Genomic DNA, 21189 nt, shown 5'->3' with positions numbered 1-21189 from the left:
AGAGATCAGACCTGACAGTATAAACAAAAAGACACTCTTATACTTATAAAATGTATTTCACCTCATGAACATCATTGAAGGCTGTAACAGAAACGTGCTTGATAAATGTATCCTGAGTGAGATGTTTCAGTCAGTACTAGGTAAACTGAAATGGGATTAACTCATTAGTCTGTACAGTTTGTGTATGCTGCCACCCAGTGATCACAGGAAGCCAGCAAACTGTATAATATAATATAATATATTATATTATATTATATTATATTATTATACAATATTATATAATATAATATATAGCTGGAACTGAGTGAATTGGCAGAGCTGCAGTTACAACAGCAAAACAAACCTGTCTGACAGTACAGGAAAGTGTCATCCAGAAACTGAGTGTTTACTGGATGTTAGTGTGACGATGTTAGGGTAGATGCTAATGTGTTTACACAGGGCTTTTTGTCATTGTATCACCATGTTTCATGCTCTTGATTTCTCATCAGACTGCACAATGCAGATTCCTACTTTTTTTTTTTTTTTCGAAGCTTTTTGAACAAGTACACATCAAGTAAATAGCGCCCGTATAAGAATAAGAATAAGAATAAGAATAAGAATAAGAATAAGAATAATAGAATAGTTAATAAGAATCGTTTTTTAGTTCTAACATTCAGTTACAAAATGAATGGGTTTTACAGCCAGGTCTTGTTTGTTGCAGATCGATCACATAAAATTGAGATTCCTGTTACAATCAATGGAATCAGACACGTGTTTCCAAGGTGAAGTAAAGTTTTGATTTGATCCGCAGTAAAGCAGGAAGTCACGTGCGTCTACGTAACCCCGGCTGATCGTGACGTCACTCTCCAACATGGCGGACTGGAACAGAGGTATGTCTGTGGACACGTATTCACTAGTATGTTTTCAGCCGTAACATGTCAGCAGCAGCAGCAGCAGGTCAGAGCGGAGGTGACAGCGGTGTGACGGAGTGTTTCACCCCAATGACAGGCGGTCAGTTCCCGGTCTGACTCTGGAGCCTTTTCCTCAGCTAGCAGGCTAACTAGCTGGGCACTTCCAGGTTTGCTGTGCTAACGTCGAACAGCTCTGGAGCTTCACCACCATGAATGCAGAGGTTTAGCTACAACGTTGAATTTGTAAAGAATAAGATGAGTAAGTTGTGCTGGTGACTGGTGGTCGACAGAGTGTTCTGGTTTTCTGTAAAATACTAAAAGGTATTGTAAAGTCTGTTGAGACTTGAGGAGAAGTTGACAGATGCAGGGTTGCCAGGTCTGCGTGACACTGCAACAAAACAAGTCCAAAAAACCTGCCCAATACCAGAGAACATACCGCTGCAATACAGCATTGTTATCATTGCCAATAGTCCTGTAATATCTGCAATAACCTCTTGATAAGCATTGTGGTGCCAGTACTAGGGCTGGGCGATATGGGAAAAATCTTATCACGATAGTTTTATTCATATCAGTCGATATCGATATTATCGCGATATAAATCAAATCTGCGCCACTGCACTGAGGCGCATTACTCTGCATAGGTAAACAACAGATTCTGTTCCTCTGCTGTTTTCTAACACTCACACTTAGAACTGATCTTTTTTGTGTGTGTGTGTGTGTGTGTGTGTGTGTGTGTGTGTGTGTGTGTGTGTGTGTGTGTGTGTGTGTGTGTGTGTGTGTGTCCGCTCTTCTCTGTTACTTTTCACACACAAACTGATAATCACATTTATTTAGTTATTTATCGATCTTGACTCCGTATCGTTCCCTTCACTTTACCCTGATGTCCTTACGTCTCTCTGTAGCAGGTTTAAACATGTGCCTCATAAACTCTGAAGCAAATCAAACAAACACAAAGTAAACATCAGTCCTGTACGTGTCCTTATAACTTGTGATGTGTAACAGTGTAAAGTGAGTGCACGTCAGAGGGGTAGTGAGGAGGAAACAGACTGTGTGCGTCAACCAAACCAGACGTGGCTGTAACTCTATTCCAGCCACATGATTTGTTCGGCGCGACGCTATTCTCATTATCATTGGCTGTTCGTGTTGTCTGTCAAAACATGGACGGAATGAGTTCTATCAACATTATATCGGCATGTCTTATATTTCTATCTTGATTAGGAACCAGGTTTTCTCGGCTCTATGAAACAAATGGCTACATAAAGTTGGCACTCAAGTTACTCTTTCTCTCTGTGTGGGTGTGTGTGTTTTCAGGTCATGGCGCTGTTGACGACATGCTCGATGCTGAGAACAAGCGAATGGCTGAGAACCTGGTCACCAAGGTCTCCAGACTAAAATCTGTAAGCCACATTTAGCTTCTTAATGATGTGATAAATGTCCGCACAATATCTCAGAACACATAGTCTAATCTCAGAGGATGTTGCATTTTTTGCAGAATATACAGCTATAAAAGTATAGCTGTATATTCTGTAGAAAATGCAACATCCATGTTCTCTTCTCTGTCTCGCAGTTTGACCCTGATATAATGTAAAGATTTATATAATGTGTAATCATTTCTTTTCTAAAAACAACAAAAACCTTAAGTATAACACCAACCATTTAACTTGATCATCCATCCTGTCTGTGTGTCTGACAGCTGGCGTATGACATCGACAGAGAAGCTGATGATCAGAACGAGTACTTGGACAACATGGTGAGTGCGTCTTGGCTTTCGTTTTCATTTACATGGCAAACGATAACTGATTGGTCACTTTTCAACTAAAAATACTCAGTTTTCTAGTTGCAGCTTCTCAGATTAGAAAATGAGCTGGTTTTCTCTTCTTCTTGTCTTCCATTCATGTTTGTTTTACTGTATAATTACTGAATTACTGACTTGTTCTGCCTAAAATGGGGTAATAAATATAAGATTTTCTCAAATATACTTCTGCTTCTCTATTCAGTCCCTTCACTTTCTGAAAACTAGTACATTAAAGCTGCTTCCCTCTACAGTTAGTCATATTTTCCCTTCTGCTCCTATTCCTCTCAGGACTCAAACTTCCTGAGTGCAACGGGCCTGCTGAGCGGCAGCGTAAAGCGTTTCTCCACCATGGTCCGATCCAGCAGAGACAATCGTCGCATCCTCTGCTACGTTTCTGTGGGACTGGTCCTGGTCTTCTTCCTGCTCTACTACCTGATCTCCAGGATCCAACGCTGACGTGATGACCAGATCAGGAGCTGATGTGGAAGGGACGCTTTCGACTCTGACGTCCCATCTGATAGTTTAAATCATCTCTGTGGTATTCCTGCACAGGAAAACACTTTTATTCTACACCAAAGTGAGAAAACAAACTGGAAAAAGACAAGAAACATTAAGTTGAGTTGTTGATGTGACCAGCGATGGGTTTCGGAAGCTGTTGCACTCGTGGTCATATCGGCGATGCTGGAGTCTCTCAAGAAACAAAAAGGACACGTCTGGTATTCAGGGATTTCTGCTTTACACTGCCCCCGGCCTGTATTGTTGCAAGCCAGGAAGTCCTAATCTGAGCAAAGAGAGGGTGGAGCCTGAATGTAGGCGGGAAAGATATCTGCCCCAGCTGAGCAGATTGTGATAGGCTGATGAACCGGTCAGTTAACTCACCCCAGATATATACAAATACAGAGAGGCTGTCTCAGTTCCAGACTACATAGCAATTGAAAGCAGTGTTTGAATTTCAGCTAGTCTGTTCACTACTGTAAAATTGAGCCAAATAATATATTACAAACTTAAAATGTGCTGTGTTGTCAATTGCAAAGGAATTGAAAACTCACAGCTCAAAAGTAATCGTAATGCAAATGTGAATTTTGGTGGTGACACGGCCAAAGAAAGTTCAAGAAACAGACGTCTTTTTCTTTGCAAAGTTTCATTGAAAGTCTTATTCAAAGGTTAAAGTTGATTGAGCAGATTTATTTTTTCTATCAGTACATAAACGAAAAAGGTCTTTATGTATGTTTTGTAGCAGTACAAGCGTGTATGTATGTATATATATATATATATATATATATATACTTTATAGTATGCACTGTCTGCTGATTTATATGTTGTGTGGAACTGGGACAAAGCAGGTGATTGTTTGACAGTATATTGTGTTGACACATGGGTACAGTGGATGGACAGGAAATAGGGCTATAGTTGGTTTGATACAACATTCAAACACCAGTGTGTTTCAGTTTCCATTAATCTTTATGAGCAGTTGGAGTTCAGTGTGTATGTCGCTCAGCTCGTTTCCTTCTAATCATTAATATTATGTCTTGATACCAGTCCTGTTCATAGTTTCCAGACATTTTGTTAATCACATTTTGTTTTGTGTCTTTTGTTCCTCATCAGTTGGTGAAAGAGACTGGGGAAAATGTATTCTTTTTAACATTCACATTCCTGACGCTGATCAGCTGTAGCAGACATTAGGTATTATTAATACATATGCAATAAATTGTTTTATTTGTGGATCTTGTTTGGGATGATTTCCTCTTTTTTTCAGAGATTCATTATGGTTCTGGTCATTATTACCTTTTTATCAAAATAAAACAGTCCTCCATAAAATGTATATTTTATATGTCATGGAAATATTTATGAAGACTGTTAGAGAAGACAGGTTTTATTTTTATGTCTAAATGAAAACAAATCAAAATTCAATAAAAAAACTCTTTAAGACTTCAACAATATAAGTGTGATTCAAGCTGAAAAGTGCATTTCTGTAATATACTGTACATATTACTCTGTTATTGTTGTCGTTGTTGTACAATGAGCAGGAGATGAAGAGGCCCGTCCACTAACCAGAATGTCAACGGTTCGATCCCTGACACTTGCAGCAAGATACTGAACCCCAAATTGCCCAAAGGCTGTGCCGGCAGTGTATGAATGGTGTGATACAAAAGGTGCTGTGTATAGAAGAGCTGTTTGAGTGTGTCTGAATGGTTGAATGCAACTTGTACTGTAAAGAGCTTTGATTGGCCAATAAGACTGGAAAAGTGCTATATAAACCTTACACTGTTTACATGAGAAACATCCCTGCTTCAGGATTCCCTACAAAAAGTCCATATTTAAATCTTTCTGTCATTGTCATTTTCAGTCACTGTATACTTAATTTCATAACCCAAAGATATAAATGATGTTGTTCTGATGGGGAAAATATAGAATTGTGAGGTATATTTTTATTTTGTTGTTGCATGTTTTCCTTTGAGGTCTATGTGTGTAGTACAGTTGGATTATACCAGTTTTAGAAATAGTAAAAAATACACTTCTATCTCCTATATACCATGACTAAGTTGTAGTTGTAGAATCCCCCCAGGCCATGGGGGGGATTCCTCTTTTATTGCACAGCTCATTACAAACCTGAATCAGCAGCTGCTAAAACAAACGTTTCACATGAATTCAGACTTAATGAATGAAACATGAAACGTGATATGATTTACAACCTTTGTAGCAAGTACATTTAAATAATTCAAACATCTGGGTTCAATATATGAGCTCATGAAGTTGAGTGTAAATGTAGATTTTCTGGTCTGTTGTGTTCTTCTCCGCGTGTGTGTAAATGCGTGTGAATGCGTGTGAAAGCGCGTGCGCTGTTCGCCGCTGTGTGTCGCTTCGTGTTTTTCCGGAAGTCTTCGGGTGCATCGCTTTCGTCGACTTGATAAAAACCACTCGGGCTGTCTTCCGCTCTCCGCTTTAGCTCGCCCCATTCTTGAACGTTTTACGTTAATGTCGGTGTAAATACAACGGGATTCATCCATTATCGTTACCGGCTCCGGGACCTGCGAGTGCTCCTCGGGTTCGGATCAGACTCGGCTGCGCTCGGACCTCGTCTCGGCGCCGCTGCTGCTCGGTCGCATTCGGCTCTTGTCGTAGCGCTGGAGAATGGACGAAGCGGACTCGGCCACGAAGGCGCTCGGGCTGGATGAACCGCCCATCGACGAGCCGCCGGTGGGCTCGGATACCGAGTCGGAGGCCGAAGTCGCCACGATGGCTGTGATGGCGGAACCGGGAAACATCGACATGGAAGCCGAGTCTCTGCCGAACCCAGACGAGGCTGACGCGGCGTTCGCAGGTAAAGGCGGGTTTGTGGTCGTAGCTAGCAGCAGGCCGCTGAGCGGGGTGGCGCTAAAACACAGACACGTTCACTCCGTTTGTAAACAAAGGAGAACACACACTGCTCAGTATCTTAGGAACTATTCAAAGGGCGACTTTCACATGAGTCCTACACACGTCTGCTACAATAAGTTAAACAACTCCCTTAAATCATTCTACAGTTTAAAGATTTGTATAGTAGTTTGATTTCCTAACGCACGCATCCACTTTATGCATTTATCAAGCGGTCCCGAATCCTGCAAAGATATTCAATACATAAAAAAAAAGATCAGTTCCAACTTATAGAGTTAGTTTTACACTATCACAACACAGTTTACTGGTGGTTAAATGGAGTGGACAATGTTAACCGTGTTTAAAGTCCATATTTTAGTTTAATTAGTTTTATTAGAGGTATTGTAAGTCAGCCGAATTTCACATCAGTTCGTAACAAGAATGAAATGTCAGGTGATTCATAATGCATTAGTACTTGAAATGTATTTCTGTCCATTCTTCTGTATCAATATGTCAGATATCGAACATAGTTTGGTGAGGGTATAATTAAAGTAATTATAAAGTCTCTCAGGACTGCCCCGGCACCAGTGGACGGGCCACACTGCTCTGTAGAACAACAATGATATTAATAATAGCATCATCACAACAATTTCCACCGCTTCCAATAACGATCATGGACATGCAACATTCACATCATTGCAAAATAATGGGAAATTTTGCATCACATTCATTAGATACACTGGCGGATCTAGGATTTTACTAAATCAGGGGCCATAAGGGGGCCACCTCTTACACAGATCCCTGCACAATTCCTAATTCAGTGAGGTGCACATTTAAGTCGGTTCTTGTTTACTGCTAGCTCTGTAGCTTCACACATTGTGCGCTTTAACAAAGCTTAGAAAATAAAAATGATCTACTATGAGCATTGTAAGCAAGTGACTGTTTCATTACAAAATAGACTACTGACAGGACTGGGGCACTCCAGGGTCCAGTCACTGCCCCCTGCCTCCCTGGATCCACATCTGCTCAAATATGTGGGATAATATTGAAAATGCAGCTAAAAATTCACCCTGATGTCTGATGTCTTGGACAATTGAAGCAAATAGGCATTATGGCAGATATAGGTTAATAGAAAATGTTCTCAGATTGTGGTGATGCTGTCATTATAGCACACCCAGTGTGGCTGTTATATTAACATTTTATCCTTACATTACAGGTGTACTGTATTAGCTATTGTGCAGTAGAAGTGGAGTGCATGTGATGATAAAATATTTGAAATCTGTTGTTGTTGATCAGAGATGACGGTGAGGGACGTTCAGGCTGCAGAGGACAACGTTTTCACCACGACCGTCGCCACGTCAGGAAGCCTCCCTGAACACGTGCTGGTAGATACACACACAGATGATTACGCTAATGCATAAGTAAAAATCTTAATGCGAGCGTTTGCTGGTTTTCTTATGTTAATAAACTGTCTTTGTGTTTTGGACTGTTGTGTCCAAAACACACACATCTTGTCAGACAAGAGAAGACCTTTAAACATGTTAATTGGGCTTTGGGAGATTGTGAATGCATATTTTTCTCTCTTGGAAATAGGTTAGTTACTCTGAGCTCTAAATGAAACAGCACATGCTGACATCTACTGGTGAAACTAATGTGTTACAAATAACCTACATAGACATCTCTGTGTGTGTGTGTGTGTGTGTGTGTGTGTGTGTGTGTGTGTGTGTGTGTGTGTGTGTGCGTGTGCGTGTGCGTGTGTGTGTTACAGAGTGGGAGGACGACCCTCCAGCTGGGTGAGGGTCTCAGTACCCAGAAGGCCACACTGATAGTGGTTCACACTGATGGCAGCATCGTGGAGGCTACTGGCCTCAAGTCTGCCACCGCCATTGCACCAGGTGTGTGTGTTTGTGAAGGTCCTGTCGTGTCTATATTCAACCAGGTTTGGTAAAAAAAATGAATACATATAAAAACCTGAACTTGAACTACAGCGACCTCCATCTCTCTCTGATCGCTGTCTATTTGTTTTGTCCTTGTGTGCACCCCTCAGGTCCACAGACCACGCCCACCCCACTGACTCCTCCCCAGGACAAAGACTCTGGCTCCAAGTACAACTGGGACCCATCAGTCTACAACAATGAGCTGCCGGTCCGCTGCAGGAACTCCAGTGGTGTCCTCTACAAGAACAGACTGGGATCAGGTGACACATATTTACTCAGCAATGTTTCATGCAGCGACATTTCCAGTTAAACCAGACTTTCCTCAGTAAAACTGATTAAATTTCTGTTTAAGTCACCACTGATATGTTTCCCTCCAGATGAACCGGGTGCTGAATAGTTTCCAGGTTTAGCTTCACCTCAGACTTAACCAGTGTTACACTCTACCACTCTCTTGATTTCTCTAAATTCATCTTTTGTGCCATTTTACTGTTCATGTCAGATTTATCCCATTGTGACAGACAGCAGTTTTTTCCAACTGAAAACTGTTGTGGCAATATGTTTGTTTACAATTGCCGTGCAGTCAAAGTCAAAGACCATTTTGTGTCACGTTTAATATAATTGAACCAAGATCCTTGTAATGAAAGTGTAAGAGATGAAAAGATCAATATTCACTTAATCATCTTTCAGACCATACATAAGACAAGTGCACAGTCAAATGAAATTTTGTTGCATCAAGGTCATAATGTAATTTAGAATGCTATCGGTTTCCTAATCAGTATTTAAACTATCTGAGGTAAAAAGAAAACTGTGTTAGTTTGTGTACATAAAGTGTAACAGATATAGAAAAATGCAAAAGTTTAATATATAGATAAATATGGAACAAACCAGTCTGCAGTAATGTCAGAAGTATCCACATACTTAACACTCGTTACAAACTTAAGTCCTGCATTAAAAATGTTACTGAAGTAAACATTCATCAATATTATCGACAAAATGTCCTTTAGTATCAAAAGTCAAAGTTATCATGCAAAAATACATGAATGATTTAGCCAATTCTGTGTTGCTCTTTTTTGACTGCATGGGCAATTTTCGGGCAGCATGAGTGAATAAACCAGAGTGAATAAACCAGAGTGAATAAACCTGATAAACGCTGACTGTTGGTTAGAGAGCAGCTGTCGGTCCGTACTGATGATTCAGCCAGCAGAGCTTCATGTCCATCCAAGCTCCAACTGTCAGTCACCTCACAATGTCTTCTAGAGCATGAGGCCGTTTATTCTGATAAAATTCACTTCTACTTTTTGGGTAATTCATCCTGCTTCTACCCACACTGACTGTGTAGTGTTATGTTTAGGGGGTAAAGGTCACTGCATCAAATTCAACCAGCAGTGGTTCACTCCCACTGAGTTTGAAGGTCTGGCAGGAAGAGCGAGCAGCAAAGACTGGAAGAGGAGCATCAGATACGCTGGCCGACCTCTGCTCTGCCTCATACAGGTACCACTGCACTAATACCTCTGTGGTAATACATCACTACTGCAGTACTACACAGTGCTACACCATACCAAGACGGTTTGCAGCTGATTCTGACCAGGAAGTTGGCATTAAGTTGAAGTGGGTGTGTGTGTATGTTTTTAGGAGCGCATCCTGAACCCCCACGCTGCCTCCTGTACCTGTGCAGCCTGTTGTGACGACCCGACAGCGGTGAGTCACCTTAGATCAGGTGTTAATGATGTCCAATTGTTTTTCAGTCAATTTCCAGTAAAACTTCAAAAATGTACCTGCTCTTCGTTCCCAGATCGGGATGTATTCCACTCAGGTTTCTTTTTACAGACAGGTAAAAATTGTTTGATTTCCTCTCAAGTTGAAGGCCACATTTTAATAGATTGATCACAGATTGGCAGAAGACTATGGTCTAAACGACAAATACAATTTTAGTTTGTTACAATCAGACAGCAACTTTTATTCCCTATCCAAATCATTATTTTGTTACAAAGTAATACATGTGTGATACAAGCTGCATAAAAGCTACATCTGTTTATAGGTGAAGACTTTTTCTGTTAAATCCTGATTGAGATAGTTTTTCATTGTTGTGATTGTGGCTTTGGGTTCACCTATAGAAAACTGGTGGTGCATCTTTTCCAAACACTTTCTTTTTCTTCTTTTAGACTAGAGGCCAAAATAATGTATTTCTCTACGAATTGCCATTAAGTATAAAAACAAACAGTCTTACAACCAATATTAAAATAAAAAAAAAGAAGACTGGGCAGGTTTGACGGTGGGATTCAAATATTTGGTATCAGTCAAAACTGGCAACACCAACCTTGCAACCCATGAAGAATTCTGGGAGCAACAGCAAATATTTTAGGCACAGTTAATATCTGGGCCAAGACTTGGTCTTGCAATCGCCGTACACCGTCTACAGTCTGACTTGTTTCTTATATCACTTTTATCACAAAACACAAACAGCAATACTTTTTGCAGGTGTTTTACGTCCAGGTGACATTTTTGCTAATCAACAGTTATCTACATATGCAATAAGTTAAGAAGCCAATAGCTGACACATTTTGGTCAAATTATTCTGCCTCTTTTGCTTTCTACAAAGACTGTCTACCTACAGGCAGCCAAAGCCTGCTGAAAGGTGATTGGTCAAACTAAAAACAGAAACCAGAAGGCTTCCGGCCCCAAAATCTTGACCTTCACCTACAGGTTCCGCAAAGAATTTGTTTATAGAAATTAGGCAACGCAGTCTCTGGTTCCAGTTTCTGTGATGCTTTTCAGTTGGTCTCTGTGTCACTGTAAACTGAATCTGTTAGTGTTGAACAGGCTGAAGAAAAAATAAAATAACTAAACTTGGACTTATGCTGTAATCTGATAATTGAAAGAGTTAATCAATGAATTAAAGATTTGATCACGTAATGGTCGTTCACAGACCACCTGGTTCAGACGAATCAGTTCATCAGAGCTCGGATTGGTTTTGTCTCTCTCTAAATGTCTGTCTCTCTCTGTCACAGTGTCCAAAGGATGGAGAGTCTCTGGCTACAGAAAGCCTCGCTATGGTAAAGCTGGTTTTTCTGTCACTACAACCTCATCCTCTTCTCCTGCTTTTAACCTGTGCTCTTTACCTGGATACATTATGTGGCACATAGCCAAATCATCTGCATCGCTCCCTGGTGGCTGATGGCAGCAGAGATCATTAACCCCACCTCCTCCATGTCATCCATCTTTATATACAGTCACTTTATAGACAGTCACAGTGTGTATCTGTGCTGTACAGATTGTCTTTACTACAGTCTCCGTTAACAAAGAGAATAGCAATAGTCGTGTTCTCTTTTTTTCATTTAAAGTTAAATTACAGTGACAAGCCTGTTGGCTGTAGCTGAGGAGCGAGAGTGGGTCAGCCATTAGTCTCTGGATTAGTTGATCCCCAACTTCTTCTGTCTGTGAGCGGAAGTGTCACATCAAGACAATTGAATAATATTGAGCCATAGAAACTAATTTCGTAGACTGCGAATAACGAATATAATCAATCATTTAGTTACAGAACCAAGTCTAGCAAAGTCCAACTCGTCGTTTTTCATCTCATTGCCTGTGATTTAAAGAATCTGAACTGTTGTTGGTTAATTTTGTTTGTCTCCCTGTTTCCCGACTGCTCAGAGTGGACCAGTCCGCCTCTTCGTCCCTTACAAGAGACGGAAAAAGGATATGGATCTTCCTCTCACCCCCTCAAAAAAGGAGCTTCCTTCCACCAAAAGCATCACGCTGACCCCTGGGACCACATGTAAGTCAGGTTACCTCCCCATGTGTCTGCAGGAGGGGCGCTGTCTCTGTGTCTCACAGTAGAAGAAGACAAAGGTTTAAACAGTTTGTAGTTCAGGAGTGACGGCAGTAATATTAATCGTATTCAACAGTGTACTTTTCGACCATTAATCCCTTAAAATTAACCTTAAAACTCTAGTCACAAACATTCACTATCACCATGTAAATCACCCCTGAACTATTATAATTCATGAAATATGAACAAATATATTGACTGTTCTGCAGTTTGTCGTACTCTAAGCTGAAATCTGAAAAAGACATGAACAGTTATTTATAGTTATCGGAAGTCCTGGAGTTTATCAAATCTGTGAGATAAACTTTTAAACCTTCCATTTTTGTGTCTGACATGTCTGTCCTCCACTCACAGTCACCATGTCCCCGACTGGAACGTTCACCACCCCCGGCACCTTGACCTTTGACCGCAGTCCAACTGCTGACGCTACCGCCGCCGCTGCTGCCTCCATCATCTCTGAGGGCTCGGCACAGAGCGAGGTGTTTGCCAGCACAACAGGTACCATCCCCCACTTATATCAATCTGACTACTGTCTAGAATCTAGACAATATTCAGAATGCTCAAACATGTTCTAGACTCTAGAACATGTTTGAGCTACAGCGGTTAGTTGATCAATCGACTAGTTAATTGATTACAAATTTTTCAGAAATTATTTTAACAATTAAAGAATGCTAAGCAAAAATAGAAGAAATATACTATTTTCTTTTTTTCTCTTTGATTGTAAACTGGATATACTTGGGTTTTGAACTGTTAGTCAAATGAAGCAAGACATGATGGACTGGGTGGTTTTCCTGCTCGTCCTGTAAAATTTAGAAAATAAAACTCACTATTGCACACTCGAGACAAGTTGAACAAAGATAAAACCTGCGTGGATTAAAGGGAAAGTTCACCCAAAAATGAAAAATCACTAATTATCTACTCACCACTATGCAGATGGAGGGGTGGGTGAAGAGTTGGAGTCCACAGAACACTTTAGGAGTGTCAGGGGTAAAAAACCTACAGAAAAAAACAGAAAATGCCTCTATACTGTTCCTGTGGTGTCATCCAAACTCGGCTCAAAACACCATGTTTCGAGCCTAAATGTCCGCTGTGATTGTTGCGTGAACGCAGCTCCAGAGGAGAATATCAGCAGACATTTAGGCTAAAAACATGCTGTAAATGACGCCGTTTTGAGTCGAACATGAATGTCAGGGCTTATGGACTCTTGGATGACACCACAGGAGTAATATGGAGGCATGTTGTGTTTTTCTCTGTTGTTTTTTCGTTTGAAAAATCAGTCTCTAGTTACTTCAATTGTATTGGATTTGGCTGCAACACTGTTTACCCCTGGGACTCCAAAAGTGTTTAGTGGACTCAAACACTTCACCCTACCCTCCATCGGCATAGTGGTGAGTAGATAATGAGCGAATTTTCATTTTTGGGTGAACTAGCCCTTTCAATAATTGTAATCGAAAGTGAAACGCCAGAGAGCCACAAGTGGCCACTGGGACAAATTATCAGCAAACCTGCTTGGCAGCATTGCACCCAGCTCTCTTTGTACAGCCATGGCCCCCCTACTTAATCATCTGTAGAAGGGTTTCCCACAATCCCTTTCATTGCTGCTGCCCAGCAGCCTATCCATCATCCGATCATGCTTCCTGATTGGCTGTTGTTGCTGTAACAAGCTCTCAGGAGAGGACCACTCTGCAGGTTGACTACTGAGGGGTCTCTGTAGCTCGACGTCCATATTTCGCTACCTGATGTTACCCTCCTCTTTACAGGACCAATCAGAGAACGTCCAACTGCTGAGAGTTGTGACCAATATTGAACACCTAAATTCGAGTTTGTGATGTTTTCAGGGGCTGAGAATTATTCGTCTGTTTTGATCTGTTGATAAACACAAACATTTTATTTCTTCCAAATTCAAACATGAAAATACAATTAATTTAAATGTTTGAAACAATCACTGCTCAGAACGTTTTTGCCATCATTAGGGCTCTTCTGATTGGTTGAAAAAGTCCTACGTTTTAATCTGACTGCTCAGCAACACACGCACACGCACACACACACAGAGCTGTGGTCCCAGCGTTAGGACTGTCTGTCCTTCACCTCAAGGTTAATGAAGTTCTCTGATCCTCTGTGTGTGTGTGTTTCACAGGAACAGTGTGTGTAAAAAACAAGATTCATAATTTACATACATCAATTCAAATCTACAGATTAAAACTAAACCCAGCAATAAATCTGTCAATCAAGTTTTTAATGTCAGATTTTAAATAAGAGACGTTTTTCTTTGATCTCAGGTGTAAAAGTAGAAGATGAACGATGAAGCTGTTGGAGCCTTTAATTGCTTCTATCTTCAGCAAGAGAGAGAAGTGAAGTCTCTGCTGCTGTAGCTTAAATAAGACATAGAATTAAAACTAGTGCTCACAAAGTTTGGACAGATGAGCTGCTTTGACTCAAGACAGAAACAGTTAGCATGTTGGAGTTTATCAAATTGCAGCATTAATAAGGACTCATATCAAGGGAGGAAATAACCTAATATATTTGTGAAGAATATAACGTGAAGAGAAACTGGAAACGTCATCTGCTACAACTCCATATGTAACTGAAGTTTATGCTTCTTCAATATATAAACACAATGAACACTTTGAGTTCCATGTCCAACTTTGACTTCTGAGGTCAAACGTGAGTTAGTTTTTACAAACATCAGCAGTGAGGGAACCAAACCAAGACAAAATAAACCAAAGCTACTATAACAAAACACATCAATAAATCATCTACCTACTTATTCCAAAAATGTCTGTCTGTAGAACCCATTTCACGTGAACCGTTAATCTTATTGGCTTCACACTTTTTAAACCTCACTCGGCACCATAAACGTTTTTTTTAAAAGCTCTGCACACAACATCCATCACGAAAACAATTAAAAGTGGCAGTATATTGTAAAACTGTTTGAGGAGGACTCACTAAAGACAATTAATAATTCTGAAGTAGCTCCGGAGCATCAACACAGGACAAGAGAGCAGAACATTACAAACAGGCAGCTTTAGAACGGGCACTGCACTAGTTATAATAATGATAATCTGTTTATAAATGTATAACTCTATTTAAATTATGTTTATTTTCCTTGTAAAAGACCTGATAACGTGCTTTACTATTCTATCTTTGATTCTGGTGACATGTTCCTCCACTCACCGTGCAAACGACGCCACCACTGAAAAAATTCCTAAGAATAGACAGTTATGCTCCTGCTCTTCTAGAAAAATAACAGGAAATTTTTCCGGTGAAAAAAAGTGTGAGAGGCCTGTGAGACACACACACACACACACACACACACACACACACACACACACACACACACACACACGTTTCCCTGGGACATGTCAAACCACAGTGTGAGATGGATGTCCAGTTATTTTTGGACTACTCCCAGTGGAGCTCTGAGCTGCCAGTGACTCCACCAGCGCAGGAATAATTTCACACACATTAAATCGTGTATTTAGGTCAGGACTGGATGCATGGTGGAGGCACAGTCGCACAGACGCGCTGGCCTGGATCTGCTCAGACAACCTGTTTGTGTTTGATTCTTCATACTTTGCCTCTACATTTGATAAGTGAGGTGCACGACTAATGTAAACCTCACAGCAGGCGTCACCTTCTGTAAAAAGAAAACAGTGCATGTCTGATTTCTCTCTGAGACGCCCCGGCGATCTAATACTTGTTTTCATTTGACACATTTTACAGATTTTGCAGCTTTAACTGAATCACGTTACTCCTGCATACACATACCATTTAGTGAAGATGTACAGTTTTAATGTGAAAAGCCACAAATGCAAAGATAATTAGATTTTAAGAATCAATATTGGATCATTTAAATAAAACTCCTGATCAATCTAAAAATCTATTTTACTCATCAAGCTCTTCTCTCTCCTCATATATTTTTCTTGCATCCTTCCCTTTGTCTTTAGTAGTTGGGACAAAGATGAAAAGAAAAGTGAAGGAAGCAGTAAGAACAGAGATGTACCGCGTGTATCACAGCCTCATTTCCTGTCATCTCGCTACTGTAAGTAAAATATCTTTTGTCTCTCTTCTTCTTTATTCTCAGTGCTGACCGCTTTGCCAGCGTTGGCCGTGACCCCTCAGCCCGTTCAGGCCAAGATGTCAGTGGCAGCGGCAGTGTCTCCATCAGCGGGGCTGGTGAGTGGGCTGGAGGTGGGGCCAGCAGAGAGCGAGGGCCAGAAGAACACCTGGCTGTACCTGGAGGAGATGGCCGACACGCTGCTGAGCAACGTGCAGCAGCTGAAGGCTCTGATCGAACAGGCCAAGAACTCTGCAGCGGACACGACGGGGTTCAAAGGTCAGGGAGGCAGGAAGGAGGTGAGAACACACACACACACACACACATAAGAAGGTGTAACCACACAACAAAACAAATGCCACAATCATACACTATATTATCAGACGACAATAGTATTATAACAATAATATAAACAGACTTTATTTGTATAGCACCTTTCATATAAGAATGTTCTCTGCAAGAAAGAAATTATCATAATATTGTTTTAATTATAATAATAATTAACAATAATAATTGATCTTAAATAAGATGGAATATAGAAAAGACACAAATATATTAAAATAAATAAATGAATAGCAATAGAAAAATAGAATAGTCACAGAATAGTCAAATTATAATAAATGAATAATAGTAGTTTCAAAAACAATAATTTTAACAAAATAAAGTTGAAAAAGTATCAAAATAGCATAATAGCATAATATTCAAGTAAAGCACATCATTTTAAAAGAAGTGCAGCAGTGGAAAACAAATCCAATAATATTACAAAATGTACAAATAGTTTTATTTTCAAAATTTTGGCTCCCCACAATTCAATTAACACTGTCGACCATATTGACATTAAGTGCTTCGCACATAAAAAACTTGCTAAACCAACAGCCAGCCACCAGGGGGCTTCTAACCAATGGAAGAGTCACAACCGAGGGCAAAGAATCAAAACAGTAATTGAAAGACCGGAGCAAATGGTTATTCTCCAGAAACAAATGAACAAATCATGCAAAAAAAATGGACGAGACTTGTGTCTGCACCACAAGGCAACACGACGGACTTGCAGTAAGAGGAATGTAATAACATCAACCTTTTCTTAGATTTTTGTATCCGTTCAGAATGTTTATTAAACAATACTTATGATGAACTTACAAATTAACAGGATACATGGGGTAAGTTAATTGAAGCTGAGGGCTGGAATGAAACTTTATTTAGCCTAACAAGAAAATCTATTTACTGTATTTATCTATTTTTTTAAATTTGTGTGCTCATTTATTTTTTCCTTCGTTTCCTAACTAGGTGGTTGGGCCTGTTGATACCTCTGTGATAATTTATGTATCGGTTTGATTTGGTATTGTTTGGTATGATTTCTGTGTTTTGTGGGTTTTTGTGTTGTGTATTGTTGTTCTCAGTGAATCCCTGTGCTTCTCTAGCATCATCTCAGACGTCCATAAAATATTCAAGAATATTCAAGACAAAATAATCTTGATCTCAATAAGGTTATCATTTTAGACTTCATGGTGCAGCTCTGAGTGATTGATCCACACTTTGTCCAGCTGAGACCCTTAACTCTGATTCGGACAGATAGAGGAACAACAGCTCTGCAGTCTGTTCAGCTGAGTCTGTTAAACTCTAAATCCTCTGTTTTAAAGGCACAGTTTGATATTCTTTAAATTACATCTAAGATTTAAAAACGTCTGATGTAAAAACACCTGCCAGAGACGGCATCCTTTTAGCTGACATCGTGTTTGAGCCACGATTTATTAGCTGATTTGTTGCACGAGAATGATTTCTTGTGTAGTCTTTGGATAGATGATAAGTGAATTCCTTTTACGCCACTTCACTCATCAGTACAAATGAATGTGCCTAACAAGAGCAGCAGTGTGGTCCAATGAAAACTTTAATGTTAATGTATGTATTTACAAATCTTTTATGTTTTACAATCGTCTGTATAAAGCGGTAGAGATGAGCTATTACTTAGTTACCTGTTGACCGTGTGTGTGTGTGTGTGTGTGTGTGTGTGTGTGTGTGTGTGTGTGTGTGTGTGTGTGTGTGTGTGTGTGTGTGTGTGTGTGTGTGTGTGTGTGTGTGTGTGTGTGTGTGTTCAGTGTGGTTTCAGTCAGTCGTTTCAGAACCAGATTACCTTTCAGCAGCCGGACGACTCTGATGCCAAGAGGAGCTCTGACATTACTGAGATCATCATCAATGTACGACACACACACACACACACACGCATCTTGAAATTCTTGAACAAAGCTCAGATACACAAATTGAAATAAATAGTTCATATTTTTCTGGGATGTTAACTTTCTGTGCTTGTCTGTGTTTTGCTGCGTTACCTCTGTAGCAGATGTGTGTGAACTGTGGTCGAATGGCAATGAGTGAGTGTACGGGCTGTCACAAAGTCAACTACTGCTCCACCTTCTGTCAGAGGAAGGTAAGACCCCCCCTGAACAATCCTCTGGAGGACAGTCATGTTTTATATGTCAAATATTTTTATATATTTAACCAAGAAATCCTTGTTAAAAATTAAAATCTTATTGGAGTGTGCACCAAGATAAGCAGCAATTACAATACGTGAGATGCATCATATACATACATGCGACAGTAGATACAACAGAAAGTCAGAAATAGCAGCAGTTAGCTGTTAGGAGCCAGGTCTGTTTTATATTTGTTTGTGGATGTTTCTGACTGTTAAGATTAGCACCACATTGTATGTGTATGTGCAAATAACTTGAGTAAGTAATTATAATCAGCTCAGAGAGAGAGAGAGAGAGAGAGAGAGAGAGAGAGAGAGAGAGAGAGAGAGAGAGAGAGAGAGAGAGAGAGAGAGACCACGAGAGACCACACAAAACAGACCACACAACGTAGATCCTCCTCCATGTTGTTTTTTCTTCTGAAGTTGAGTTTAATGTTCCACACTGAGTTCAGAAGGTGGCGTTAATGTGCCTATTAGTTGTTTGCCAACCGCCGTCTGTGAGATTTCAATTCTCTGGAAACACCACTGTGAAATCGTTTCCTACAAACGGTATGTGTGTTGTCTGACGTTCTGGCCAAATTGTCCAGTTTGTGTGTTCTAGAGATTATAAGATTAAAAATCGGTTAAATCTATTAGTCATTATGTCTGTCGACTCCCACATTTTGAAAATCGGTCAAGAGTTGAAAATCTTCTGGGTTGATGCAGCCCTTACTGTAATTTTGTATTCTGCATTCTTGCCAGGAGCTCTCAGTCAGATTAGTTTAGTCCAATGCATGGCGTGATAATATATAACACACAGCTGAGCCTCTTTAAGTCGTTTACAAGCAGCTAGCTTCCCATTAGCATGCTGGCTCGTTCACATCTTGTTACGGGGCAATGGCTCAAGCAGCTAGCAGCAAATTGAACTTGGGCAAATATACAAATGATTATAATGCGTTGTGATGGGACAAAATGTTTTTGATCCTGAGGTCAATGACCTCTCAAAGTCACCAGACGTCCTTTGGGATATAAATGGCCTCCACGTCTGAAATAATAGCTTTGGGTGTGTAGAGCACATGCTGATCATGCTTTAGTCATAAAATGCATGTTTGTTTACCTATCTGCCTCACGATTATTAATGCAAAGTGCACATATTATGCAGACCTGCAAACACACCAAGAATGTTGAAAAGCCTCTGTGGGGGTTTTAGTTGCTCAGGATTCTTGTCATGCATGTTATGAGGAGCTGTAAGAGCGATGAAAGTCTAATATATGACCAACTTAACTGTCGGTTCTGTGTCGCTCACAAACCCCTAATCACTGCAGAGGGACTTCTATGTAGAGCCGCTGGAAAATCCCATAATACATTTTAAAATGTTTATTTCACAATACTTTAATGCTTGTTTGCTACAGTTTGTGCTGTGGTGCTCTGCTCTTATTACATATTTTACCACCACAGCTCACAGATTTGTCTCGTGCCTGTCATAAAAAAACAAACTACGCCAAATATGAACAAGTATGAATCAGTACGGTCACTTTATCAGGACAACAGTATTAAGATATGCATGAACAGAAACTGTACATCTGTGAAGATAATCACACTTCAGGTTGATTTTATCCTCTGCAGGACTGGAGGGATCATCAGCACAGCTGCTGTCAGTCAGCAGGGGGCATGAGCATCCAGGAGGAGGATCCAATCACAGCCATCGACATGGACAAAGTGAAATGATGATGTTGCAGGCGGCCCTCGCCATCATCAGCTGCTGCAGACAGGAAGTCCTTATGTGGGCGAAGGGGAGGGATTTTAACTTAATATCCTCTCAGTGGAGCTTTTATTGTGAAAAGTGTCTCCACAGACCAGTATGAGAAGAAGGTCTGTGATCTTCTGACAGTTGAACTGTTTGTACATAAACTGTTAAGACTTTTATTTACTAGACCGAAATTGGGAGATTTCATTCACTTCAATACAGTCAACAGATCAGGTGGACGTTAGCAGAGCTGCAGTTCTGATCGTCAAACTTCTACTTATGGAAACAGAAATCTGTCTGAACGCACTGAACTTTACGTGAACATAATTAGGACTTCATATTTATAGAAATGTACAGATTTAATATTTTATTTTTGTATTCGTTGTGTTCCCTCAGTGGCTGTTTTCTCTTTGTTGAAACATTATTTTGAATCTCCAGAGACTTCCTGGATAAATAAAGGTCAAACACATCAATAAAATAGAAAATGATATTGAATTCAAACCCCACCGCCTCTTGGTCTGCTCTTTCTTCTCATCAAAACAAATCCCAATCTTATTTTCTCATGTGGAAGTTTAAGTTTTGTTCTGTTTTCTATAGTGTTTTCCCACCAAATTCCTGAAAGCTAATTTTAGTTTGTTTAAATTGTCTCCAGTTTCCAAGATATAAAAAGATCATCTTCCAGAACTTTATGTCTCTGTAGTTCTCTAAGTTTACAAGTGATTTATGCCAAGAAAGACGCAAATATAGCTACAGAGTCGCAAGCATTTCATTTGCAATTTATGTGCACATAAAATGCACATAACTGCAGTTACGTACAACAACATTATGATATGCCCACTCTATCAGAGCAGTTGGATAGTGACATCTGACTGGTGCAGTTATGTCAGCCAATCACGTTAAGTTCCGCCCAGCAACTTTGATGTTTGACAAATTTGATGGAGAATACTGCTGTTCGTAGAAAAGGCGTTTCTATTTTATTATGCCTCTAGGCCGGACACAGCTGATTCATCAGCAAGGCCCTGAGGGGATTTCATTACATGTGAGACATGCATTCACTCAGACTCAAGGATGAACTGATTAGAATTCAGTGGGTCAAAGGTCAAGTTCGCTGTGACCTCACAACGCATGTTTTGCATCATG

The 21189-nt window shown here is 40.2% G+C and overlaps 2 protein-coding genes across 5 annotated transcripts; both read left to right on the top strand.

Annotated features, from left to right (window-relative positions):
• The first annotated feature begins 823 nt into the window (after nt 1-823).
• bet1l (Bet1 golgi vesicular membrane trafficking protein-like) lies at nt 824-4407 on the top strand. Its single transcript, XM_034588758.1, has 4 exons — nt 824-869; nt 2202-2287; nt 2584-2640; nt 2974-4407. The coding sequence occupies exons 1-4, from the start codon at nt 851-853 to the stop codon at nt 3139-3141; spliced, it is 330 nt and encodes a 109-aa protein (XP_034444649.1). The 5' UTR covers nt 824-850; the 3' UTR covers nt 3142-4407.
• Nucleotides 4408-5560: 1153 nt separating this feature from the next.
• Nucleotides 5561-20573, top strand: deaf1 (DEAF1 transcription factor). Of its 4 annotated transcripts, none has more exons than XM_034588764.1 (14): nt 5561-6007; nt 7336-7424; nt 7808-7934; nt 8087-8236; nt 9328-9467; nt 9609-9674; nt 9769-9807; nt 10985-11029; nt 11628-11751; nt 12157-12300; nt 15887-16158; nt 17953-18051; nt 18195-18281; nt 19929-20573. In XM_034588764.1, the coding sequence occupies exons 1-14, from the start codon at nt 5818-5820 to the stop codon at nt 20028-20030; spliced, it is 1674 nt and encodes a 557-aa protein (XP_034444655.1). In that variant the 5' UTR covers nt 5561-5817; the 3' UTR covers nt 20031-20573. The 4 variants fall into 4 exon arrangements, with proteins under 4 accessions (XP_034444655.1, XP_034444653.1, XP_034444656.1 ...); XM_034588762.1 differs by having other exon boundaries at nt 5562-6007; nt 18192-18281; XM_034588766.1 differs by lacking the exon at nt 5561-6007 and adding an exon at nt 6042-6175 and having other exon boundaries at nt 18192-18281.
• The last annotated feature ends 616 nt before the right edge of the window (nt 20574-21189 follow it).

Source organism: Hippoglossus hippoglossus, chromosome 6, assembly GCF_009819705.1.
Source record: "Hippoglossus hippoglossus isolate fHipHip1 chromosome 6, fHipHip1.pri, whole genome shotgun sequence".
In the NCBI taxonomy this organism is placed as follows: Eukaryota; Metazoa; Chordata; class Actinopteri; order Pleuronectiformes; family Pleuronectidae; genus Hippoglossus; species Hippoglossus hippoglossus.
This window is presented reverse-complemented; position numbering and strand designations above follow the sequence as displayed.

Bases quoted from the DNA above. Each gene is read 5' to 3' on its own strand.
- bet1l (XM_034588758.1), top strand. The intron at 2,288-2,583 runs GTAAGCCACATT...TGTGTCTGACAG, and splicing joins AGGTCTCCAGACTAAAATCT to CTGGCGTATGACATCGACAG. The intron at 2,641-2,973 runs GTGAGTGCGTCT...TATTCCTCTCAG, and splicing joins ACGAGTACTTGGACAACATG to GACTCAAACTTCCTGAGTGC.
- deaf1 (XM_034588762.1), top strand. From the start codon at position 5,818: ATGGACGAAGCGGACTCGGCCACGAAGGCGCTCGGGCTGGATGAACCG. The intron at 9,808-10,984 runs GTAAAAATTGTT...TCTCTGTCACAG, and splicing joins AGGTTTCTTTTTACAGACAG to TGTCCAAAGGATGGAGAGTC. The intron at 11,752-12,156 runs GTAAGTCAGGTT...CTCCACTCACAG, and splicing joins GCTGACCCCTGGGACCACAT to TCACCATGTCCCCGACTGGA.